Source organism: Emys orbicularis, chromosome 10 (assembly GCF_028017835.1).
Source record: "Emys orbicularis isolate rEmyOrb1 chromosome 10, rEmyOrb1.hap1, whole genome shotgun sequence".
Lineage (NCBI taxonomy): Eukaryota > Metazoa > Chordata > Testudines > Emydidae > Emys > Emys orbicularis.
Genome location: NC_088692.1, coordinates 47,686,910 through 47,704,683, shown reverse-complemented (window position 1 = coordinate 47,704,683; position 17,774 = coordinate 47,686,910). Strand labels below are relative to the sequence as shown.

General features: G+C 51.6%; 2 protein-coding genes across 3 annotated transcripts in view; both read left to right on the top strand.

Moving 5' to 3' along the window:
- Positions 1–2,982, top strand: part of CSNK1G1 (casein kinase 1 gamma 1) — a 229,218-nt gene extending 226,236 nt beyond the window's left edge. For both annotated transcript variants that reach the window (XM_065412650.1, XM_065412649.1), the window contains one exon: positions 2,677–2,982. In XM_065412650.1, coding sequence (XP_065268722.1) covers positions 2,677–2,863 — 187 coding nt within the window. In that variant the 3' untranslated portion in view covers positions 2,864–2,982. The remainder of the gene's footprint in view (positions 1–2,676) is intronic.
- A 3,040-nt stretch (positions 2,983–6,022) lies between these two features.
- Positions 6,023–16,708, top strand: PPIB (peptidylprolyl isomerase B). Its single transcript, XM_065412657.1, has 5 exons — positions 6,023–6,181; positions 8,508–8,621; positions 10,106–10,199; positions 15,724–15,908; positions 16,321–16,708. The coding sequence occupies exons 1-5, from the start codon at positions 6,023–6,025 to the stop codon at positions 16,441–16,443; spliced, it is 675 nt and encodes a 224-aa protein (XP_065268729.1). The 3' UTR covers positions 16,444–16,708.
- The last annotated feature ends 1,066 nt before the right edge of the window (positions 16,709–17,774 follow it).

Genomic DNA, 17,774 nt, shown 5'->3' with positions numbered 1-17,774 from the left:
CCATGAACAGTCCAGCCTTATATAGCTTGGTTAAGGAATGCTGGAACGAACCCTCTTCTCTGCACACTTCCCCTGTCCCACTTCCCTGATAAAAGAAAGCAGGCACCATCACTGGTGACTTTGGGGTCTATTGTTTGGACACAAATGGATGTGAACTAATCAGAAATGTGCTAACCACATGCAGCATAATCAGTAGTCCTTTTGTATATCAACTACAGTGTGGCAAAACATCAAATGTGTCTTCCCCAAATGGCAAGGGCATGACCTACTCCTGCCTCCTGGCCAGTACACTACAGAAAGGCTGTGCCACTACATCAACTGAAAATTCAGCAGCAGCTCTCGCTTTAGCTGAACTCTGGAGTTATGCTCAGTCCACATCAGAATCTAAGCAGAACATAACATCAGCATGTTGTGTGCAACATTGTGAAACCCCAGCTCACGAGGGCGGGTGGGAATGACTTGCACTCATGTTGAGCAGTGTCTTCCTCATTGTTTGTCCATAATTTAGCTGCTGTGTTGTGTGTAAAGTGGGGGACAGGTGCTTGTGAACCAGATATCTAGTAAGCAATGCTTGGGTAGTTGAAATGAATCAACTAATCTGCTGAACTGCCATGATCAAGAGGTTTCCAGCATGCAAATAGCAATTGCTTATTTATTCTCAGTACAGTTGGAAAAAATGCATTAAAGCAGCTGCTCCTTATTAGCCAAAAGAAGCATCTTCTAAAAGTAGCTTTCAATATACTTAGACAGAAAAAGCACATATAGCATTCTGTCCGTGATGATTCTCAGTGTTAGTAACTGCTTAATGCCAGGGGCTGTTTAGCTGGAAACCTCACTCCTACTTGATCACAGCTTTCAAAGTAATCACTCTTTTAGCATGAACTGTATCTGCTAGTTTCCAGAACCACTGCTCCCAGGAACACTCATGCTCTTTGAGAAGGAAAAGAAACTTCAAAATGTCCTTCTCCTGGCCCTTTAAAACATCTATATGAGGCCATCTCCTCTTTTGTGGTTTGATTGTTTCCAGTAACCAATTAGCAAGCAGTAACTTCATAGTAGTCCATTTTGACTCAGGATTCTGACATGAGTAACATGCCTGGGTCCCTGAGCTTGTTGCATGGCATCTGTAAATAGAGAGCAAGCTGGAGACTGAGCTGAGCCCTCCCTTGGTAGTGCTTGTTATTTCAGATTGTGTTTTGGAGGGAGTGCTGTTTAAACACCCAGGGGGAGCTGAATGTCCAATAACAGTGTCCATACAGCCATAGCTGCCATCCTGTGCTCCCCTGCAAACCAGCATGTGTGAGTGTGAGAGAGTGCTAAGGCACTATAAATGGGGAAACTTTGCTTTTATACAATACCACTGAGGTTTCAGGGAAAGTCTTTCTGACCTGCTTGCAGGCCTTGAATGCGGGTGACAGCTGCCAGCTCCATCTCTTTGTCAAGAAGGGTTGGTTTGTAAGTGAAGTTTGTTACCAACTTCTAGGTGAGCATTCCCCTCTGCAGGGTGCTTGCAATTTGCACAGTGTTTGGCGGTACCGTGCCCTAGGACTCTTACTGTACTTGAGTGACTATGTGGTTTTAAAGTGTTGGGTGTTTTCAGTTACATTTCCAGGTAACTGACTGCAGCAGAATTGGTTTCTCAGGCTTAATAGTTGTACAATAATAGGTGATAGATACTGATTCAGATCTATTTGAATAGAGAACATGAAAAATGTATTCCCCACATCCAAAAGGAACCCCACTCCAGTATTTGTGTAAAGAGTGTGTAAAGCTGGGCTTCAGAATCTGAAATAATAGTGAACACTTCTCTGTGGGTTTCTAGTTTGATTGATCAAACTTCATATTTTAAAGAAACTTCAGACTCTCTGACCAAGATTTTTTTCTTTTCTCACTCCTCTCCCCACCTTCCTGGGGCAGTCCCAACATGCTCTTTAGTACATCACAAGTATTTCCAGGGCAAGAGATCAGAGCCTTGGGGCCTCACTGAATTAATACCAATTGAAGCAAGGGCCAGGTTCTGATGCCCCAGAGTAGGGAGAAACCACCAGAATGGGGACAGTTCTCTGTGTTGTCTTTGCCCTGCCCAAATCCCAGGTGCAAGCCAAGCCTGAAGGAATACAGGCAGGAAAAGGCTTTAAAAGACATGTCTAATCCTTTTGGGAGCGTCTCAGGAAAATGATCTTCACAGTAGATGCTCGTTCCCCATCTGTATAGCTCTAGCTGCACAGTGCAAGCAACTCTGAGAACCTTGATTTTTCTAAGTGTTCTTGGAAGAAAACAAGTGACAAGTTCTCTCTTCCCAATTAGAACAGCAAGCTGGTACTGATAGTCTTATTTGTAATTATCAGACAGAGAGAAGAATATCCTCTGGGAACATGTAGATTATACCAAATACATTATAAACCACAAACCCCCAAATAAAAAATACTGTCAAGTGATTAATTCCCACTGGAAACTTTACAAGCTATAATTTATTTTGTCTATTTCTTTAATTTAGCCCTTTGTACTTTTGAGGGGATGTTAATTGCAACTTTTTTTACTGTAAAATACATGAAAATCAGCTGTGGAAATCATTTTTTAAATATTGTGTGGATGTCGGATTCTTGTTTAAAATGCCTTGAGTTTTTTTTATCTTTTGTTTTAAATATGTAATGCAATGTTTTATTCATATTTCAGGCACTGGTCTCAAAGCTCAGCTGTGAACATGGAACTTGTAGTATTTTTTAACATGAATGTCAATTTAAAATGTGTTTTGAAATGGTTCAACCAGGATAAGGGCTTATACCATGGGGAAGACCCCTCCAGGGGGAGCTCCTTTCCATCAAGAAAATGGGTCCTGCTTACTGTTGGTTTCTCTTTCTGATTTGCCCATTACTGGGGCATCATGAGAAACACAACAAATGTGATCTTTAATTACTCCCCTTCCCCTTTTGGGGGGCAGGGGCTCCCGTTTGCACCCTTTTTGTATGTAAAATAAAATGTCTTACCTTTACTCTCTGTTCCCACTCTTTAGTCTTTTATAAAGTTTGATTTATGCATTCAGGATCTTATATGGGCCAACCTGCCCATTTGAAATGTCAGGCAAATGGAGGCAGCTGCTCCTGTAGTGCATAGCTTGTATGCACTGTTGAGCCGTAGCAACAAGGGAGTATGCTTACCCCGAACAGACAAATACCGTTGGACCAAATACCTACCAGTCTCACTCCTCTCCAGAGGAGGTGTTCATCTGAAAAATGTAAATGTAATACACAGCTTTGCAAAATAGCATGAAAACTTTTTAGTCCAGGCAAAAAAAATCTAGTAGCTAGGCAGACCACCCTATTACCATTAGCAGCCCATCATAGTGTTCAAAGCTATCTGAATAGCAAACTCTCCTTTTCCCTGATCACTTTTGCCTCCTTCATGAGTTACGTAGGGCCCCTAAAGACCATCACACTCTCACAGGACACTTGGGATAGGTGGACTGATGACAGGATCTGAGCATGCTGCTCAGCTGCCCTAGTGGTTCAACTGTTGTTGGTGCCTCAAGATGGGGGCAGATCTTGGGCTTCCTGCTGCTGAGGTAGTTTAGAGGTCATTCCATTGCAAAGGCACAAGTTATTCTGAGCCCCTTCTAACTGGGCCATAGGGACCTCTCTATACAAGTGCTTTCCTGCTTTTATATTAACATTTTTGGATTCTATGTTGTCAGGGGAAACTAAACATGTTGCTTTGGGGTTTCTCCTCTAGATACATGTAAGGCTACTTCCAGTGATGTCATCCTGCATTCCAGTTGTACTTACAGCTGAAGGCCCCCAAACAAAGGAAAAGCTGAAGGCCCAGGCATGCTTACTGCCTGCAGTACTGGTGTTTTACTATAGGTGATAGAGAGCCTGGAGCCATTGCCTAAACAGTATGTGATGCTTGATTCCAGAAATGCTTAGGTCTTTTCTGCTAACACATCACACCTTAAATCCTACTTTAGATGAGGCCTTTATGAATATGGGTAAGTATCTGCTGAGCTGGGATTCCACCCACCTATGCAGCTCTGGCAGTGTTCCCCCTGGAGCGTGGTAGTGCACCCAAGTAGGGGAAAGGCTGGGTTTAGAGTGCTGGGCTCCAGGACTGATTCTCTGCTCTAAGTATCAGAGGGGTAGCTGTGTTAGTCTGTATCCACAAAAACAATGAGGAGTCAATCTCTCTGGACATCCAATAACAGATTTAAAAGTAGCCATCGTTCAAAAAAAACTTCAAAAACAGACTTCAGAGAGAAATTGCAGAGCTACAATTCATTTAACAATTAACACCATTAATTTGGGCTTGAATGGGGACTGGGAGTGGTTAGCTCACTACAAAAGCAATTTTCCCTCTCTTGGTATTGACACCTCATCAGTTATTGGGAGTGGATCACATCCACCCTGCTTGAATTGGCCTTGTCAACACTAGTATTTCACTTGTAAGGTAACTCCCTTCTCTTCATGTGTCAGTATATTTATGCCTGCATCTGTAATTTTCACTTCATGCGTCTGAAGAAGTGGGTTTTTTTTACCCATGAAAGCTTATGCCCAAATAAATCGGTTAGTCTTTAAGGTGCCACCGGGCTTCTCATTGTCTCTGCTCTAATTAGCTGTAGCTGGGTCCTGAATGCATCCCTACCACAAGTGAGTGAATACATGCCGCTAAGCTGTAGTTCCCGCAATGGGTTACTGTCCCCTGCTTCCCCTTGTGTGCTGGAGTAACTCAGCCCTGGACACTCAAGGCCAGAGCCAATGCTAGGCATAAGCAAACAAACTAATTAACAGGGTTCAAAAAAGAACTAGGTAATTCCATGGAGGATAGGCCAGGATGGGCAGAGTTGGTGGCCCTAGCCTGTGTACCAGAAGCTGGGAATTGCCAATGGGGGACAGATCATTTGATGATTACTTGTTCTGTTCATTCGCTCTGGGGGCCCTGTCATTGGCCACTGTCGGAAGACAGGATACTGGGCTAGATGAACCTTTGGTCTGACCCAGTAAAGCCATTCTTATGTTTAGGGCCCTGAGCACCTCAGAAGGGCCCCTATTTGCTTTTTATTGTAAGAACTTGGCTGTTTTAGTGGGGGGCGGGGAGGGAATATTCCTGCTAAGAGTCCCCACGGGGCTAGTACCAAGCTGCATCACTCATCTGTCTCCTTGCAGAGAGCCGAGGAGTCCCGGCAGATGGCTGAGAGCCCCCTGCTCACTGTAGGTCAGGATCTGGTTTGTAGGGTGACCATATTTCCCACAGGGAAAACAGGACACCATGTGAGGCTAGCCCAAGTCGTCCTCTCTACCCCAGGCTGCTTGCCTGGGTCCTGCCTTCCCCGAGCCCTGCCTCCTCCCCTGCGTGGGTCTGGCACTGTCACTTCCTCCCGCCCCCCCCCCTCGTTCCTCCACCCCCCCCCCCCCCCCATTGACAAAAGCGGGCGTTTGCCCCGGCCGGTCCCCTGACCCAGCTGGCAAGAACAAATGGGACAAATACCCCACTTCTGCCAAGGGAAGTCAGGCCGGCCGGGCCTGGGATTAGAAAAGGGACCGTGCTGGTCACACGCAGGACACTGTCATTGGTCACCTGCCGGGTTTTGCTGCGACCGGAGGCATCCCGCAGCCTTAACCCGGGAGATGTAGTCCCCACGCGGAGCGCGCCGTGCACCCTGGGAGATATCCCTCGTGGATGACACTTGGCCCAATCGGCGCGCGCCGCTGCGCCCCGTCCTTCCGTGCCCGCTTCCCGTTGGCTAAGATGTGGCCCAATGAGAAACTGGAAACGTGGCAGGGTCTGGGGCCGGCTCCTGACCCCCCCTCTGTCCGGGATGGAACGCGCTATCCTGGCTCGCTGTGGGGCGGTGGGAGCGTCGCCTCCCCTTCGGGATCGATTGGTTCCTTCCGTCCGGCGCCTGTAGGTGGGGGAGCGATTCGGGCCGTACCACTGCCAGGGCGGGGAAGCGGAGGCGTATCCGCCTCGGGCCGGGCGGTGCAGGGCTGGGGGTGGGCGGGGCTGGCGGTGCGGTGCTCGCGGGTCCCGGATGCTGGCGGCGCGGCGGGCGCTGTGGCCGGGCTGCGAGCGCAGAAGGATGAAGTTGCTGGTGGCCGCGGCGCTGTTGGGCGGGTCGCTGCTGGTGCTGCTGCTGCCGGGCGTCTCGCGGGCCGAGGAGCGCAAGAAGGGGCCCAAAGTCACCGCCAAGGTGGGCCGCCCCCCACCCTGCCCGGATCTCCTCACCCCCCCCCCGCCGGGCCTCCCCTTCCCAGCCCAGACCTCCTCATCCGCCCCCCTTAGCCTGCCCGGATCGCCCCCTACCCCCGCCAGGCCTCCCCTACCCCGCCCGGATCTCCTCATCCCCTCCACCCTCCTTAGCCTGTCCGTATCCCTCCCCCCCGCCGGGCCTCCCCCACCTCGCCCCCCTTACCCTGACTGGATCGCACCCCCCCCCCGCCAGGCCTCCCCTACCCCGCCCGGATCTCCTCATCCCCTCCACCCTCCTTAGCCTGTCCGTATCCCTCCCCCCCGCCGGGCTTCCCCCACCTCGCCCCCCTTACCCTGACTGGATCGCACACCCCCCCCCGCCGGGCCTCCCCTACCCCGCCCGGACCTCCTCATCCGCCCCCCTTAGCCTGCCCGGACCCCTCCCCACCTCGCTCCCCTTAGCCTGCCCGGATCGCGCCTCCCCCCTTCCCCCCCCGGTCTCCCCTACCACGCCCGGACCTCCTCATTTCCTCCACCCCCCTTACCCTGCCCCGATCGCCTCCCCTACCCCGCCTGGATCTCCTCATCCGCCCCCCCTTACCCTGCCCGTATCCCTCCCCCCCCCACCCGCCGGGCCTCCCCTACCCCGGCCGGATCTCCTCATCCGCCCCCCTTAGCCTGCCCGTATCCCTCCCCGCCGGGCCTCCCCTACCCCGCCCGGACCTCCTCCTCATCCCTCCCGCCTCCTTACCCTGCCCGTATCTCTCTTCTCCCCCCCCCCCCCCCCCCCCGCCGGGCCTCCCCCACTTCGCCCCCCTTACCCTGCCCGGATCGTCCCGTCTTCCCCCCCCCGGCCTCCCCTTCCCAGCCCGGACCTCCTCATCCCCCCCGCCCCCCTTACCCTGTCCGGATCGTCCCTCGTCCCCCCGGATCTCCTCATCCCCCCGGGCCTCCCTCACCCCTGGGCCTCCTACCCCACCCTGATCTTCCCCCGCCAGGGCACCGGGGCCGCCCTACCCCGCCCAGATCTTCCTCCTCGCCCGGATCTCCGACCCCCTCCCCCGGGACCCTACCCCTCCTGGCCCCGAGCTCCGCACCCCAGCCGAGGCAGGCTGGACACGGCTCCCCTAGAGCGGGACGCGATGCCCGCTGCCTGACCCAGCAGCCCCGGAGCCGTGGCCGCACTGCCGGCCCCCGGGGGTTCGTGGGTCCCGAGGCCTGGTCTGGCCGTGCGGGGGTGGGTCGGAGCAGGGAAGGGGCGCGGGCCTCTGGCTCCCTGGGGAAGGCTCAGACGGGTGCCCCTGAGCTGAGGGGTCCGTCCCTTCCAGCCGGGATCGTGCGGTCACGGCTCCTCTGGGCAGCTAGCAGGGGCGGTGGGCGCCAAGGGTGGGGGAGCTGAAGATGGCAGTACTGCTGGCCTTTGTCAGTGTCTCGGTTAATCCCGGCCGAGGGGATCGTCCGTCCAGAGCCCTGGCCAGCCCTGTCCCAACCCGGGCGGAGTGACACGCACCAGGCACAGATGACATCAGCGGGGAGGTCTGTCGGAGGGCAGGGGGTGAGATGACAGGGTTCCTTTAAACCGCTGGAGTCTGGGATCTAGCGCACTCACCCGTGGATGGGTATGGGGCTGCAGGGAAGGGGCAGGCCAGCCTGTGAGCTGAGGCCAGCGCTGTTCTAGGAGTGGGAACCCCAAAAGCGAAGGCTCTGATGGCGAAAATTCTGGTGGCAGTTCTCTCTGAGCCCATTCAGCCTGCTGCCATCTCGCTGATTCAATGCCAGGTGGGGGAAGGTACCTGATAGCCAAGATTCCCTAGGCAGGAACCCCTGCCAAGCTTGGCTTAGGAGCCAGCTGGTGCATGAGTCTCAGTAATAGAAAGGTGTGTAGCTCCGAATATAGCCCTAGAGTAAAAGAGAGAGGCCCTGCCCTAAAGGGCAGATAGCGTGGTCTGATGGGGTTACTTGTGCTCCACATGGATTGGGTTGCTGTGGAAAGGGCTAATATCCTGCTTTTTTTAAAGAGGTCTGTACGGTGCAGCCAAATGAACACTAAAGAGCTCTGAGCTTTGTAACCCCTCCCGATATTGAGCTTTATTCTCTGCCCCTCATGCTGCTTCTTAGAGTGGGGATGATTTACAGCTCATGGGCTGACTTGCAGCTGGATCCCAGGTACAAGAGCTGCTGTAACCCAGCCAGTCAGATAGGCTCAGTGCCTGGGCCTGGCACGGTGGGGAGGTGTCATCCGACTGGCTCCATTTGGTATTCCAAGTGCCACACCATGGCAGGAGAAACAGGAATCCCTGGCTAACGCTGCCTCCCTTGTACCACAGGTGTATTTTGATCTGCGGATCGGGGACGAAGATGTTGGCCGGGTCGTGTTTGGCCTTTTTGGGAAGACCGTCCCAAAGACTGTGGAGAACTTCGTTGCCTTGGCCACAGGAGAGGTGAATGGACCCCTGGGCAATGCCCCTCACTCCAGTTTTCTAGCTCACCCGGAGTTGCAGTGTGCATGAGTTGGTGTTGGCCCTGGTGTGTGTACTCACACCCACCGCCTCCAGAAGCAGGGAGAAAGTCAGGTGTTGGGCTGGGGAGCAGTAGGGAGCTCGTTCCAGCAGCACAGGAGGTGTGTTTGTTGGTAGCTTCCATATTAATTACAGGCTGGATAGGTCACTGGTTGAGCAGATCTTCCATTTCTCCTTGATGGGGTGTGCCAACTGCCTAGACACTGGATCAGAGGGTAGTTATCCTTTGCAGGCTGATCCTGAGAATTATGCTTAGGTTTATCCTCAATACACATGAGGGGGGTATTGCCTCAAGCCACAAAGACCTGTAAAAGGTCTAGCAGCAGTGCTCAGCATCCTGGCACTTCAACCCTACTTTTGATACCCACCCCCTTCTAGTTCTGCCTAGGGGGAGGAGGAGTGAGTGGGGGAGCATGGTCTAGCCTGGGGGAGTCACCAAGATACTTCCCAGTCTCCTGCTGCTGCGCTGCCTGTGAACCAAACCCCAAGGGAATGGCAGTGCGGCATGTCCCCTTTTTTATGTAACTGGCTATCAAAAGGCTGAAGCCTGGGGCCCAAGACTGAGATTTCTGAGTGCAATGCAGAAGGCTGTTTGCTACACCCCTTCTTCCATGGGTAAGGTGGAGGGGTTGGTGCACAGCTGCCCACTGCGGAGAGATCAGATCCCTCACTGGCTCCCAGCACTTGGAGCCCTGATTCTTGTTCACCCCCTGCTGCTGAGGGCCAGGAAGTGTTCTCCAGCAGAGTCCTTGGCTCCGATCCCTCACCGTGGTGAGCACTGGGTTGGGGCCTTTCAGTGGGAGTTGGGTGTCTAACTCCTTTTGACCCATTTAAAAATCACAGCCCCTATCAGTACTAAACTCTTCTCAGCTCTGCCTTGCACTGGGACTGGAGACAAGTCCCACTACCCTCTGGGCTTGCTGGGGGCTAAAGCTCTTGGGACCCTGAGTTGGGATGTGTTGGAGAAGATGTGAAATTGCCCCAGGTTCCCATCCCTCCCCCTTCACCCAACCAGCTCCTGTCCTTGCCCAATTGCCTACCTTAGCACTGAATTTGCTACTCTCCTGGTAATCACTGCTCAGCCTGCTCCCATTGAGCTGTTCCTGGACTCCCCCTCAACCCTGGCTGCAGGTTACTGCAGCACTGCATGCCTGATCAGTCACATTTGAAAGGGTTTCTTCCCAACCATGAGGGCCAGAGACATAAATGAACAATCTAGACTGCAGCCTGAGACTGCAGCCAGATCTGGCTTCCCCCACCAGCTCAACCTGCCCTGTCTGGGGGGAGTGCCTCTTTGCGGAGATGGGCAGGCAATGAAGCAGTGATGGGGGGGCGGAGCAATCCCTTAGCTATTGCCCAGGCACTTGCTCCTCCCCTGGCCTCATGTTCACTCTCCTCTGTTCCAGAAAGGGTTTGGGTTCAAGGGCAGCAAGTTCCACCGTGTGATCAAGGACTTCATGATCCAGGGAGGAGATTTCACCCGCGGAGATGGCACCGGAGGTAACGCTGGCTTGTGCCACCCTGCTACTATCCTGTGCTCCAGGCCATGAGCCTTACTCATAGACTCCCTCAGGCTGTGAATCTGCTGCACTTGCCCAGTGCTCTGCAGAGCCACTTTGGAGTTAGAGGCATAGGTGCCGACTCCATGGGTGCTCTGGGGCTGGAGCACCCACGGGAAAAATTAGTGGGTGCTCTGCACCCACCGGCAGCCAAGCTGCCCCCTCCTCGCCTCCTTTCCCCCCCCCCCCGATTGCACAGCATCCCTGCTCCTCTCCCTCCCTCCCAGCGCTTCCCACCCCACCGCCTAACAGTCTTTTTTGGGGGGGGGGAGGAGGCGGAGAAGAGGCAGGGTAGGGGCGGTGACTTGGGGGAAGGGGGTGGAATGGGAGCAGGGCTGGGATGGGAAACAGCAGGGTGGGGTGGGGACTTTGGGGAAGGGATGGAATGGGGGTGGGGCAGCACCCACCGGGCAGAGAGGAAGTCAACGCCTATGGAGGGGTTCTCCTGAGTCCTGCCATTCCCCAGTACTCAGGCTCTTGCTCAGACACCGCCCTACCAGGCATCACCCTTGGTAGGGGGCTCCTGGCTATTCTGTGAAGAAGGGTGTCCCAGTGAGCAGCCAGGCCTGAGCTGAAGCGTCTCCCATCAGCTGGTGTAATCAGAACTCCAGCTTAGAATGGGCACTCGCAGAACTAAGTAATTATTGACGGATCCATCCCGAGTCATCCAATCCCAGCATCTGGCAGTCTGAGGCTTAGGGAAACCCAAGCATGGAGTTGTATTCTTGATCTTGGCTAAGAGCCATTGATGGACTTATCCTGCATAAACTTACCTAGTTCTTTTTGAACCCAGTTATACTTTTGGCCTTTCACAACATCCCCTAGCATCGAGTTCCACAGGGTGACTCTGCGTTATGTTAAGAAATACCTTCCTTTTGTTTGTTTTAAACCTGCTGCCTATTCATTTCATCTGTGTGACCCTGGTTCTTGTGTTATGTGAAGGGGTAAATAACACTTCCTTATTCACTTTCTCCACACCAATCATGATTTTATTGACCTCTATAATATCCCCCCTTAGTCATCTCTTTTCCAAACTGAACAATCCCAGTCTTTCTCTCTCCTCGTATGGAAGCTGTTCCATCCCCCTGATCATTTTTGTTGCCCTTCTCTGCACCTCCATTGCTAATATATCTTTTCTGAGACGGGGTGACCAGAACTACATGCCGTATTCAAGGTGTGGGTTTACCATCGATTTATATAGTGGCAGTGTGATATTTACAATCTTATTATCTATCCCTTTCCTAATGGTTCCTAACATTTTTTTTTTTAAATACTGTCACTGCACATTGAGCAGATGTTTTCAGAGAAGTGTCCACAATGACTCCAAGATCTTTCTTGAGTGGTAACAGCTAATTTAGACACCGTCATTTTGTATGTCTAGTCAGGATTATGTTTTCCAATATGCGTTACGTTGCATTTATCAACACTGAATTTCATCTGCCGTTTTGTTACCCAGTTATGTGAGATCCCTTTGTAACTCTTTGCAGTCAGTTGAGTAATTTTGTATTGTCTGCAAATTTTGCCACCTCACTGTTTAACCCCTTTTTCCAGATCATTTATGAATATGTTGAACAGCACTGGTCCCAGTACAAATCTCTGTGGGACCCTGCTGTTTACCTCTCTCGGTTGTGAAACCTGACCATGTATTCCTATCCTTTGTTTCATGTCTTTTAGCCAGTTACTGATCCATGAGAGGACCTTCCCTCTTATCCCATGACAGCTTACTTTGCTTAGAAGCCTTTGGTGAGGAACCTTGTCAAAGGCTTTTTGAAAGTCTGAGTACACTATGTCCACTGGATCACCCTTGTCCACATGTTTGTTTGACCGCCTCAAAGAATTCTAATAGATTGGTGAGGCATGATTTCCCTTTTCAAAAACCATGTTGACTTTTCCCCAACAAATTGTGTTCATCTATGTGTCTGATAATTCTGTTCTTTACTGTAGTTTCAGCCAATTTGCCTGGTACTGAAGTTAGGCTTACCGGCCTCGCCTATGGAGCCTTTTTTAAAAATTGGTGTCACATTATTTATCCTCCAGTCATCTGGTACAGAAGCTGATTTAAGCGATACATTACATACCACAGTTAGTAGTTCTGCAGTTTTATATTTTGAGTTCCTTCAGAACTGTTTAATTTATCAGTTTGTTCCAAAGCCGCCACCTCTGTTGACACCTCATTCTGGGACAATCCCTCAGATTTGTCACCTGGAAAGAGTGGCTCAGGTTTGGGAATCTCCCTCTCATCCTCTGCAGGGAAGGCCAATGCAAAGAATTAATTTAGCTTCTCTAAAATGGTCTTGTCTTCCACGAGTGCTTCTTTAGCATTTCGATCATTCAGTGGCCCCACTGATTGTTTGCCAGGCTACCAGCTTCTGATGTACTTAAATTTTTTTTGCTGTTTTTGTCTTTTGCTAGTTGCTCTTCAAATTATTTTTTGGCCTGCCTAATTATACTTGTCTTCAGAGTTTATGCTCCTTCCTGTTTTCCTGAGTCAGATTTGACTTCCAATTTTTAAAGGATGCCTTTTTGTCTCAACCACCTCTTTTACTCTGCTCATAGTGGTGTTTTTTGGTCCTCTTACTATTTTGGGGTTTTTTAGTTGGGGCATACATTTAATTTGAGCCTTTATTATGATTTTAAAAGTTCCGTGCAGCTTGTTGGCATTTCACTCTTGTGACTGTTCCTTTTAATTTCTGTTTAACTAGCTTCCTCGTATTTATGTATTTTCCCTTTTTGAAGTTAAATGCTACTATGGTAGGCTTCTTTCATATTTTCCCCCCTGCAAGGATGTTAAATTTAATTACATTATGGTTGCTATTACCAAGCGGTCCAGCTATATTCACCTCTTGGACCAGATCCTGTGTGCCACTTAAGACTAAATCAAGAATTGCCTCTCCCCTTGTGGCTTCCAGGACTAGCTGCTCCAAGAAACATTCATTAATGGTGTCTAGAAATTTTATCTCTGCATCCTGTCCTGAGGGGATGTGTACCTAGTTAATATGGGGATAGTTGAAATCTCCCGTTATTATTGAGTTTTCTTTTGTTGTAGCTTTTCTAATCTCCCTGAGCTTTTCGCATTCTCCATCACCATCCTGGTCAGGTGGTCAATAGTATATCCCTCTGCTATATTGTTGTTGTTCTTCAAGCATGAAATTTCTATCCACAGAGATTCTATGGTGCTATTTCATTCATTTAAGATTACTATATTTGACTGTTTTCTTTTACATATAGTGCCACTCCCCCACCACAACCTACTTGGTCATTCCTATATATTTTGTACCCTGGTATTACTGTGTCCCATTGATTATCCTCATTCCACCAACTTTCTGTGATGCCTGTAACTATCAATAGCCTCATTTAATGCTAGGCACTCAAGTTCACCCATCTTAGTATTTAGACTTCTAGCATTTGTATACAAGCACTTATAAAAACCGTCAATATTTAGTTGTCTGCCTTCATGTGATGTAACTGAATGGGACACCTTTTCCTTTGACTTTCTCTTCAGCTCCTACCTGTATTCTCTCAACTTCTATCCTCTCCTTTTTATTAGGCTATAGAGAATCCCCGTTAATAGATCCTCCCCTAAGAGAAATCTTTGCCCGAACCATGTGCTGCTCTATGCCCGTTGGCTTTCCCCCAGTCCTTAACTTAAAAAACTCATCTACAACCCTTTTAATTTTACTGGCCAACAGTCTGGTTCCATTTTGGACTAGGTGGAGCCTATCCTTCCTGTGTAGCCGCCTCCTTTCCCAAAAGGTTCCCCAGTTCCTAATAAAACTTAAAACCCTCATCCCTCCACCATTGTCTCATTCATGCATTGACACACTGCAATTATACCTGGCTAACTGGCCCTGCATATGGAACTGGAAGCATTTCAGAGGGTGCTACCATGGAGGTACAACGGTTCCTCCCGAGCGCTGCATATTAATCTAGCTAGATGTCTTGAGAGATCTACAACCTTTGCACCCAGCAGGCACTTCACCATGCGGTTCTCCCGGTTATCACAAATCCATCTGTTTGTGTTTCTAATGATCGAATCCCCCATTACTATTACTGTCTCTTCCTAATAACTGGGTCCCCTCCCCTGGAGGGGCATCCTCAGTGCGAGAGAACACCATGACATTATTTGGAAGGAGGGTCCCAACCATGGGATCGTTTCCCTCTGCTCCACTTTGATGTTCTCCTTCCCCAGGACTTTCATTCTCCTCAGCAGCACAGACTGGGCGATGGGGCTGCTCTCCTGGGTCCCAGAAAGTGTCCTCTGTGTACCTCTGTCTCCCTTAGCTACTCCAGTTCAGCCACTCTGGGCTCAAGTGCCCATACTCTGTCTCTAAGGGCCGGGAGCTGCTTGCACTAAATGCACATATCATTCAGTGCAATAAACTGGGTAGCCCCCACTCTGCTGATGGACTTCTGCCTGCATTGTTTTTACTCTTGCAGCTTTTTTGGGGGGGGAGGAGAGGGAGGTTTGATTGGCAGAACATGAGGGGATCTGGTTCTCACACTCTTCTGAAGTCCCTTGCAAAACTCTGCTGTTCGCTAGCTCCTCTGGTTGCTTAGGAGCTGGCTTTTTAACCCCCTGTTCTCCTTTATGGTCCCTTGACAAAGGGGCAGGACTACTCATGGGATTAGGAATGAAAGGCTGGCAGGTGAGAACCTTGTTAAGAAGCTCCCAGCCTGGCCTAGCAGGTGGCTAGGCTCAGCACTCAGCCCCCCCAGACAAACGGACCACACTATGAACTTCAATCAATCAATCAATCAATCAATCAGGCACACAGCAAGCGAACAGACAAGAAGCTCCACCAAGGGTCGCTTAGTCACTCCTGCTCCCGCTTGCTAGCTCTAGCGGCTGCCCCTTGGTGCAATGTATCTTAGCTCCCTACCCTGACCCTTGCACTAGCAACCAGGCGGGCATGTGGAAAAGGATGGGCACTATATGCCCTTAACAGTTCAGTCTCCCTGGGGGAGCCCTGGCCAACAATCCTTACACAGGAACTAGGAGGGCTTCTGCCTGGGACCCTTCCCTCTTGTTCATTCCTAAAGCTGAGCCACTGCTGTTCAAGCAGAGACTAGCTCATTACTGCGGATCTGTGTTGTGCCTTGCAGAGGGTGGGTGTCCCCTGGCTCCTGCCCTGGGAGCTGTCTATGGAATGGGACCCATCCTCCTGTCTGCCACAGCACTGCTCTCAGCCACAGCTCAGTGCACCCCTCGCCTGCCAGCACGGGGCTCCCTGACTATCGCTGTGGCACTTCCCCTCCCTCCCAGAGGGTGTGTTGGTTCCTGTAGATGGAGGATTTCCCAGCAGCCTCACCGAGGAACTGAGCCCTGCATGATGTGGGTAGATGTGGGGTCTCTTCTCCCTGATGGAGGTTCCTGCCTCTCTGGATATGCTCCTTTGGTGCCAGAAGTGGGAGCTGACCTGCATAGAACCCATGACTGTAAGCTGCTCCTCTTCTTTCGTTGCCAGGCAAGAGTATCTATGGTGACCGTTTCCCTGATGAGAACTTCAAGCTGAAGCACTATGGACCTGGCTGGGTTAGCATGGCCAATGCTGGCAAGGACACCAACGGCTCCCAGTTCTTCATCACCACAGTCAAGACTCCCTGGCTGGATGGCAAACATGTTGTGTTTGGCAAAATCCTGGAAGGGATGGTAAGGAGGAAGCCCCATCCCTGTGGAGGGGAGATACCTGGGGGGATGTGGGGTGGGGGAAGCACCCTCCCTGGCATGGCTGACCCATAGCTGGCTTTGTGTGCCCCAGAGGGAATGGGGCCTGGGCTGCATGTTAGACTTTGCTAGAGGGCCAGACAGAGCCCATAGCTGCTGTGTCCCTGGAAACAAAGGCTGAAGGGGGTGAGTCTAGTATTGTCCTGGCTCCTGGGAGAGGAGGCTCCTTATATATGTTTTCTGGAGCAGGCCTGAGTGTGAGACAAGGGAACAGCTGGGAGTTAGACTTGGAGCTTGCCAGCTGGAGAAGGGGAAAGGGTGGAAACACCCCTCAGCTTTGGCTGTCAGGGGACCCTGTGCATAGGCACATCCCGTCCTCACTGTGGGTGTCCCCTAGGATGTGGTGAGGAAGGTGGAGAACACCAAGACGGACAGTCGGGACAAGCCCCTGAAGGATGTCACCATTGCTGACTGTGGCACCATCGAGGTGGAGAAACCATTTGCCATTGCCAAAGAGTAAACCATCCTGCCCCAGCACCAGGGCAGGGCTGTGCAGTCAGCGCTGGCCTGTGAAGGGCTGGGGGCTGTGATGCTCCACAGGGCCCCTCGGATCTAGCTACCCTCTGGGTGAGCAGCAGCTGTACCCTGCCACCAACCTCCTGCCCGGCCTCTCCTCCCATTCTCTGGGACCCAACACATTCTGTGTGGCCGGCAGAGAGGGTGTGGGTCCATCACTTTTGTAAGAAGCACATGCACTAATAAATGTGATCAGTGTGTTTTTTATAGCACTGTCTGGAGTGGGCTTCCTCTAGGGCCTGAATGTCCCCCAGCTTCTGAGAAGGCACAGCTCACAGCCCCTGCATAAATAGCTTCTTCCTGAGCAGGGCAGCAACCAGCCTTTTGCTTCTTTTATGCCCCACTACTGTGGCTAAGGCATTTGAACAGGGAGCTTGGAGGCACCTGACCTGCTTTGGACATCAGGGAAGGCCGGGGTGGTGTCTGCACCTCCCCCTCTATTGCAGGGTGGTGCCTCTGGCAGGGGCTGCACTTCCTGCTACTGTTAGCACAGTCCCTGGGACCCACTCATTCTCCCCTAGTGAGTACATCATCCCCCCCACTTGGTTACGGTGTGGTACAGGCAACGCACCCAGTGGTGGGGCTCTGCCCAGTACCTTGTCCATGAGAACATCCTGTAGTTGCAATTAGGCTTTTGTCTTCTTTCACCCCTTGGCTGAGAGGCCAAACAGGGCATGTGTCACACACAGTTTATGGGCCCTAGGTTCTAGTCCCAGATAAACACAGTGCAGCAGCCATCTTCAAACCAGACCTGAGTGATTTATTGCCTATATACATCTGTACAGCTCCCTTTCACCTGCAGGAGGCCAATCCTGGGGCTCTGCATGGGTCTGGGACACCATCTCCTTCTCTCCCCCCACCCCCATAGGCTCTATCGAGCCTGGCAGGGGCAGGAGCTGCTGCCACAGCTACAGCTATGGGTAGCCATAAGCACTGGCAAGGAGCCTGGCCACCCCAGCCATAGTGCAGGTGGCAGCACTTCCACTTGCTAGGGCCAGAGACAGCACTGCTGGAGCAGTTAGGGTCTGGCCTGACAGCTGCCCCATTCGTTACAAGTGCTCACTGAGAACAGTCCCTCAGGAGCTTCCAGCCCAATCTCCATGTGTGTTAGGCACCAGCCCCCAGGCTCAGCAGCATCTCCCCCTTTTGTCCACCCCATGCGTGGGAAGGCAGGAACAAGTCCCAGGGGAAAGGAAGGCACCGCCACTGAGATACAGGAGCAATCCCTAGATAGGACAACCGAGCAGTGCTCCCACTCCAGTAGTGGTGCTGGTG

Bases quoted from the DNA above. Each gene is read 5' to 3' on its own strand.
- PPIB (XM_065412657.1), top strand. From the start codon at position 6,023: ATGCTGGCGGCGCGGCGGGCGCTGTGGCCGGGCTGCGAGCGCAGAAGG. The intron at 8,622-10,105 runs GTGAATGGACCC...CCTCTGTTCCAG, and splicing joins TTGCCTTGGCCACAGGAGAG to AAAGGGTTTGGGTTCAAGGG. The intron at 15,909-16,320 runs GTAAGGAGGAAG...GGTGTCCCCTAG, and splicing joins GCAAAATCCTGGAAGGGATG to GATGTGGTGAGGAAGGTGGA.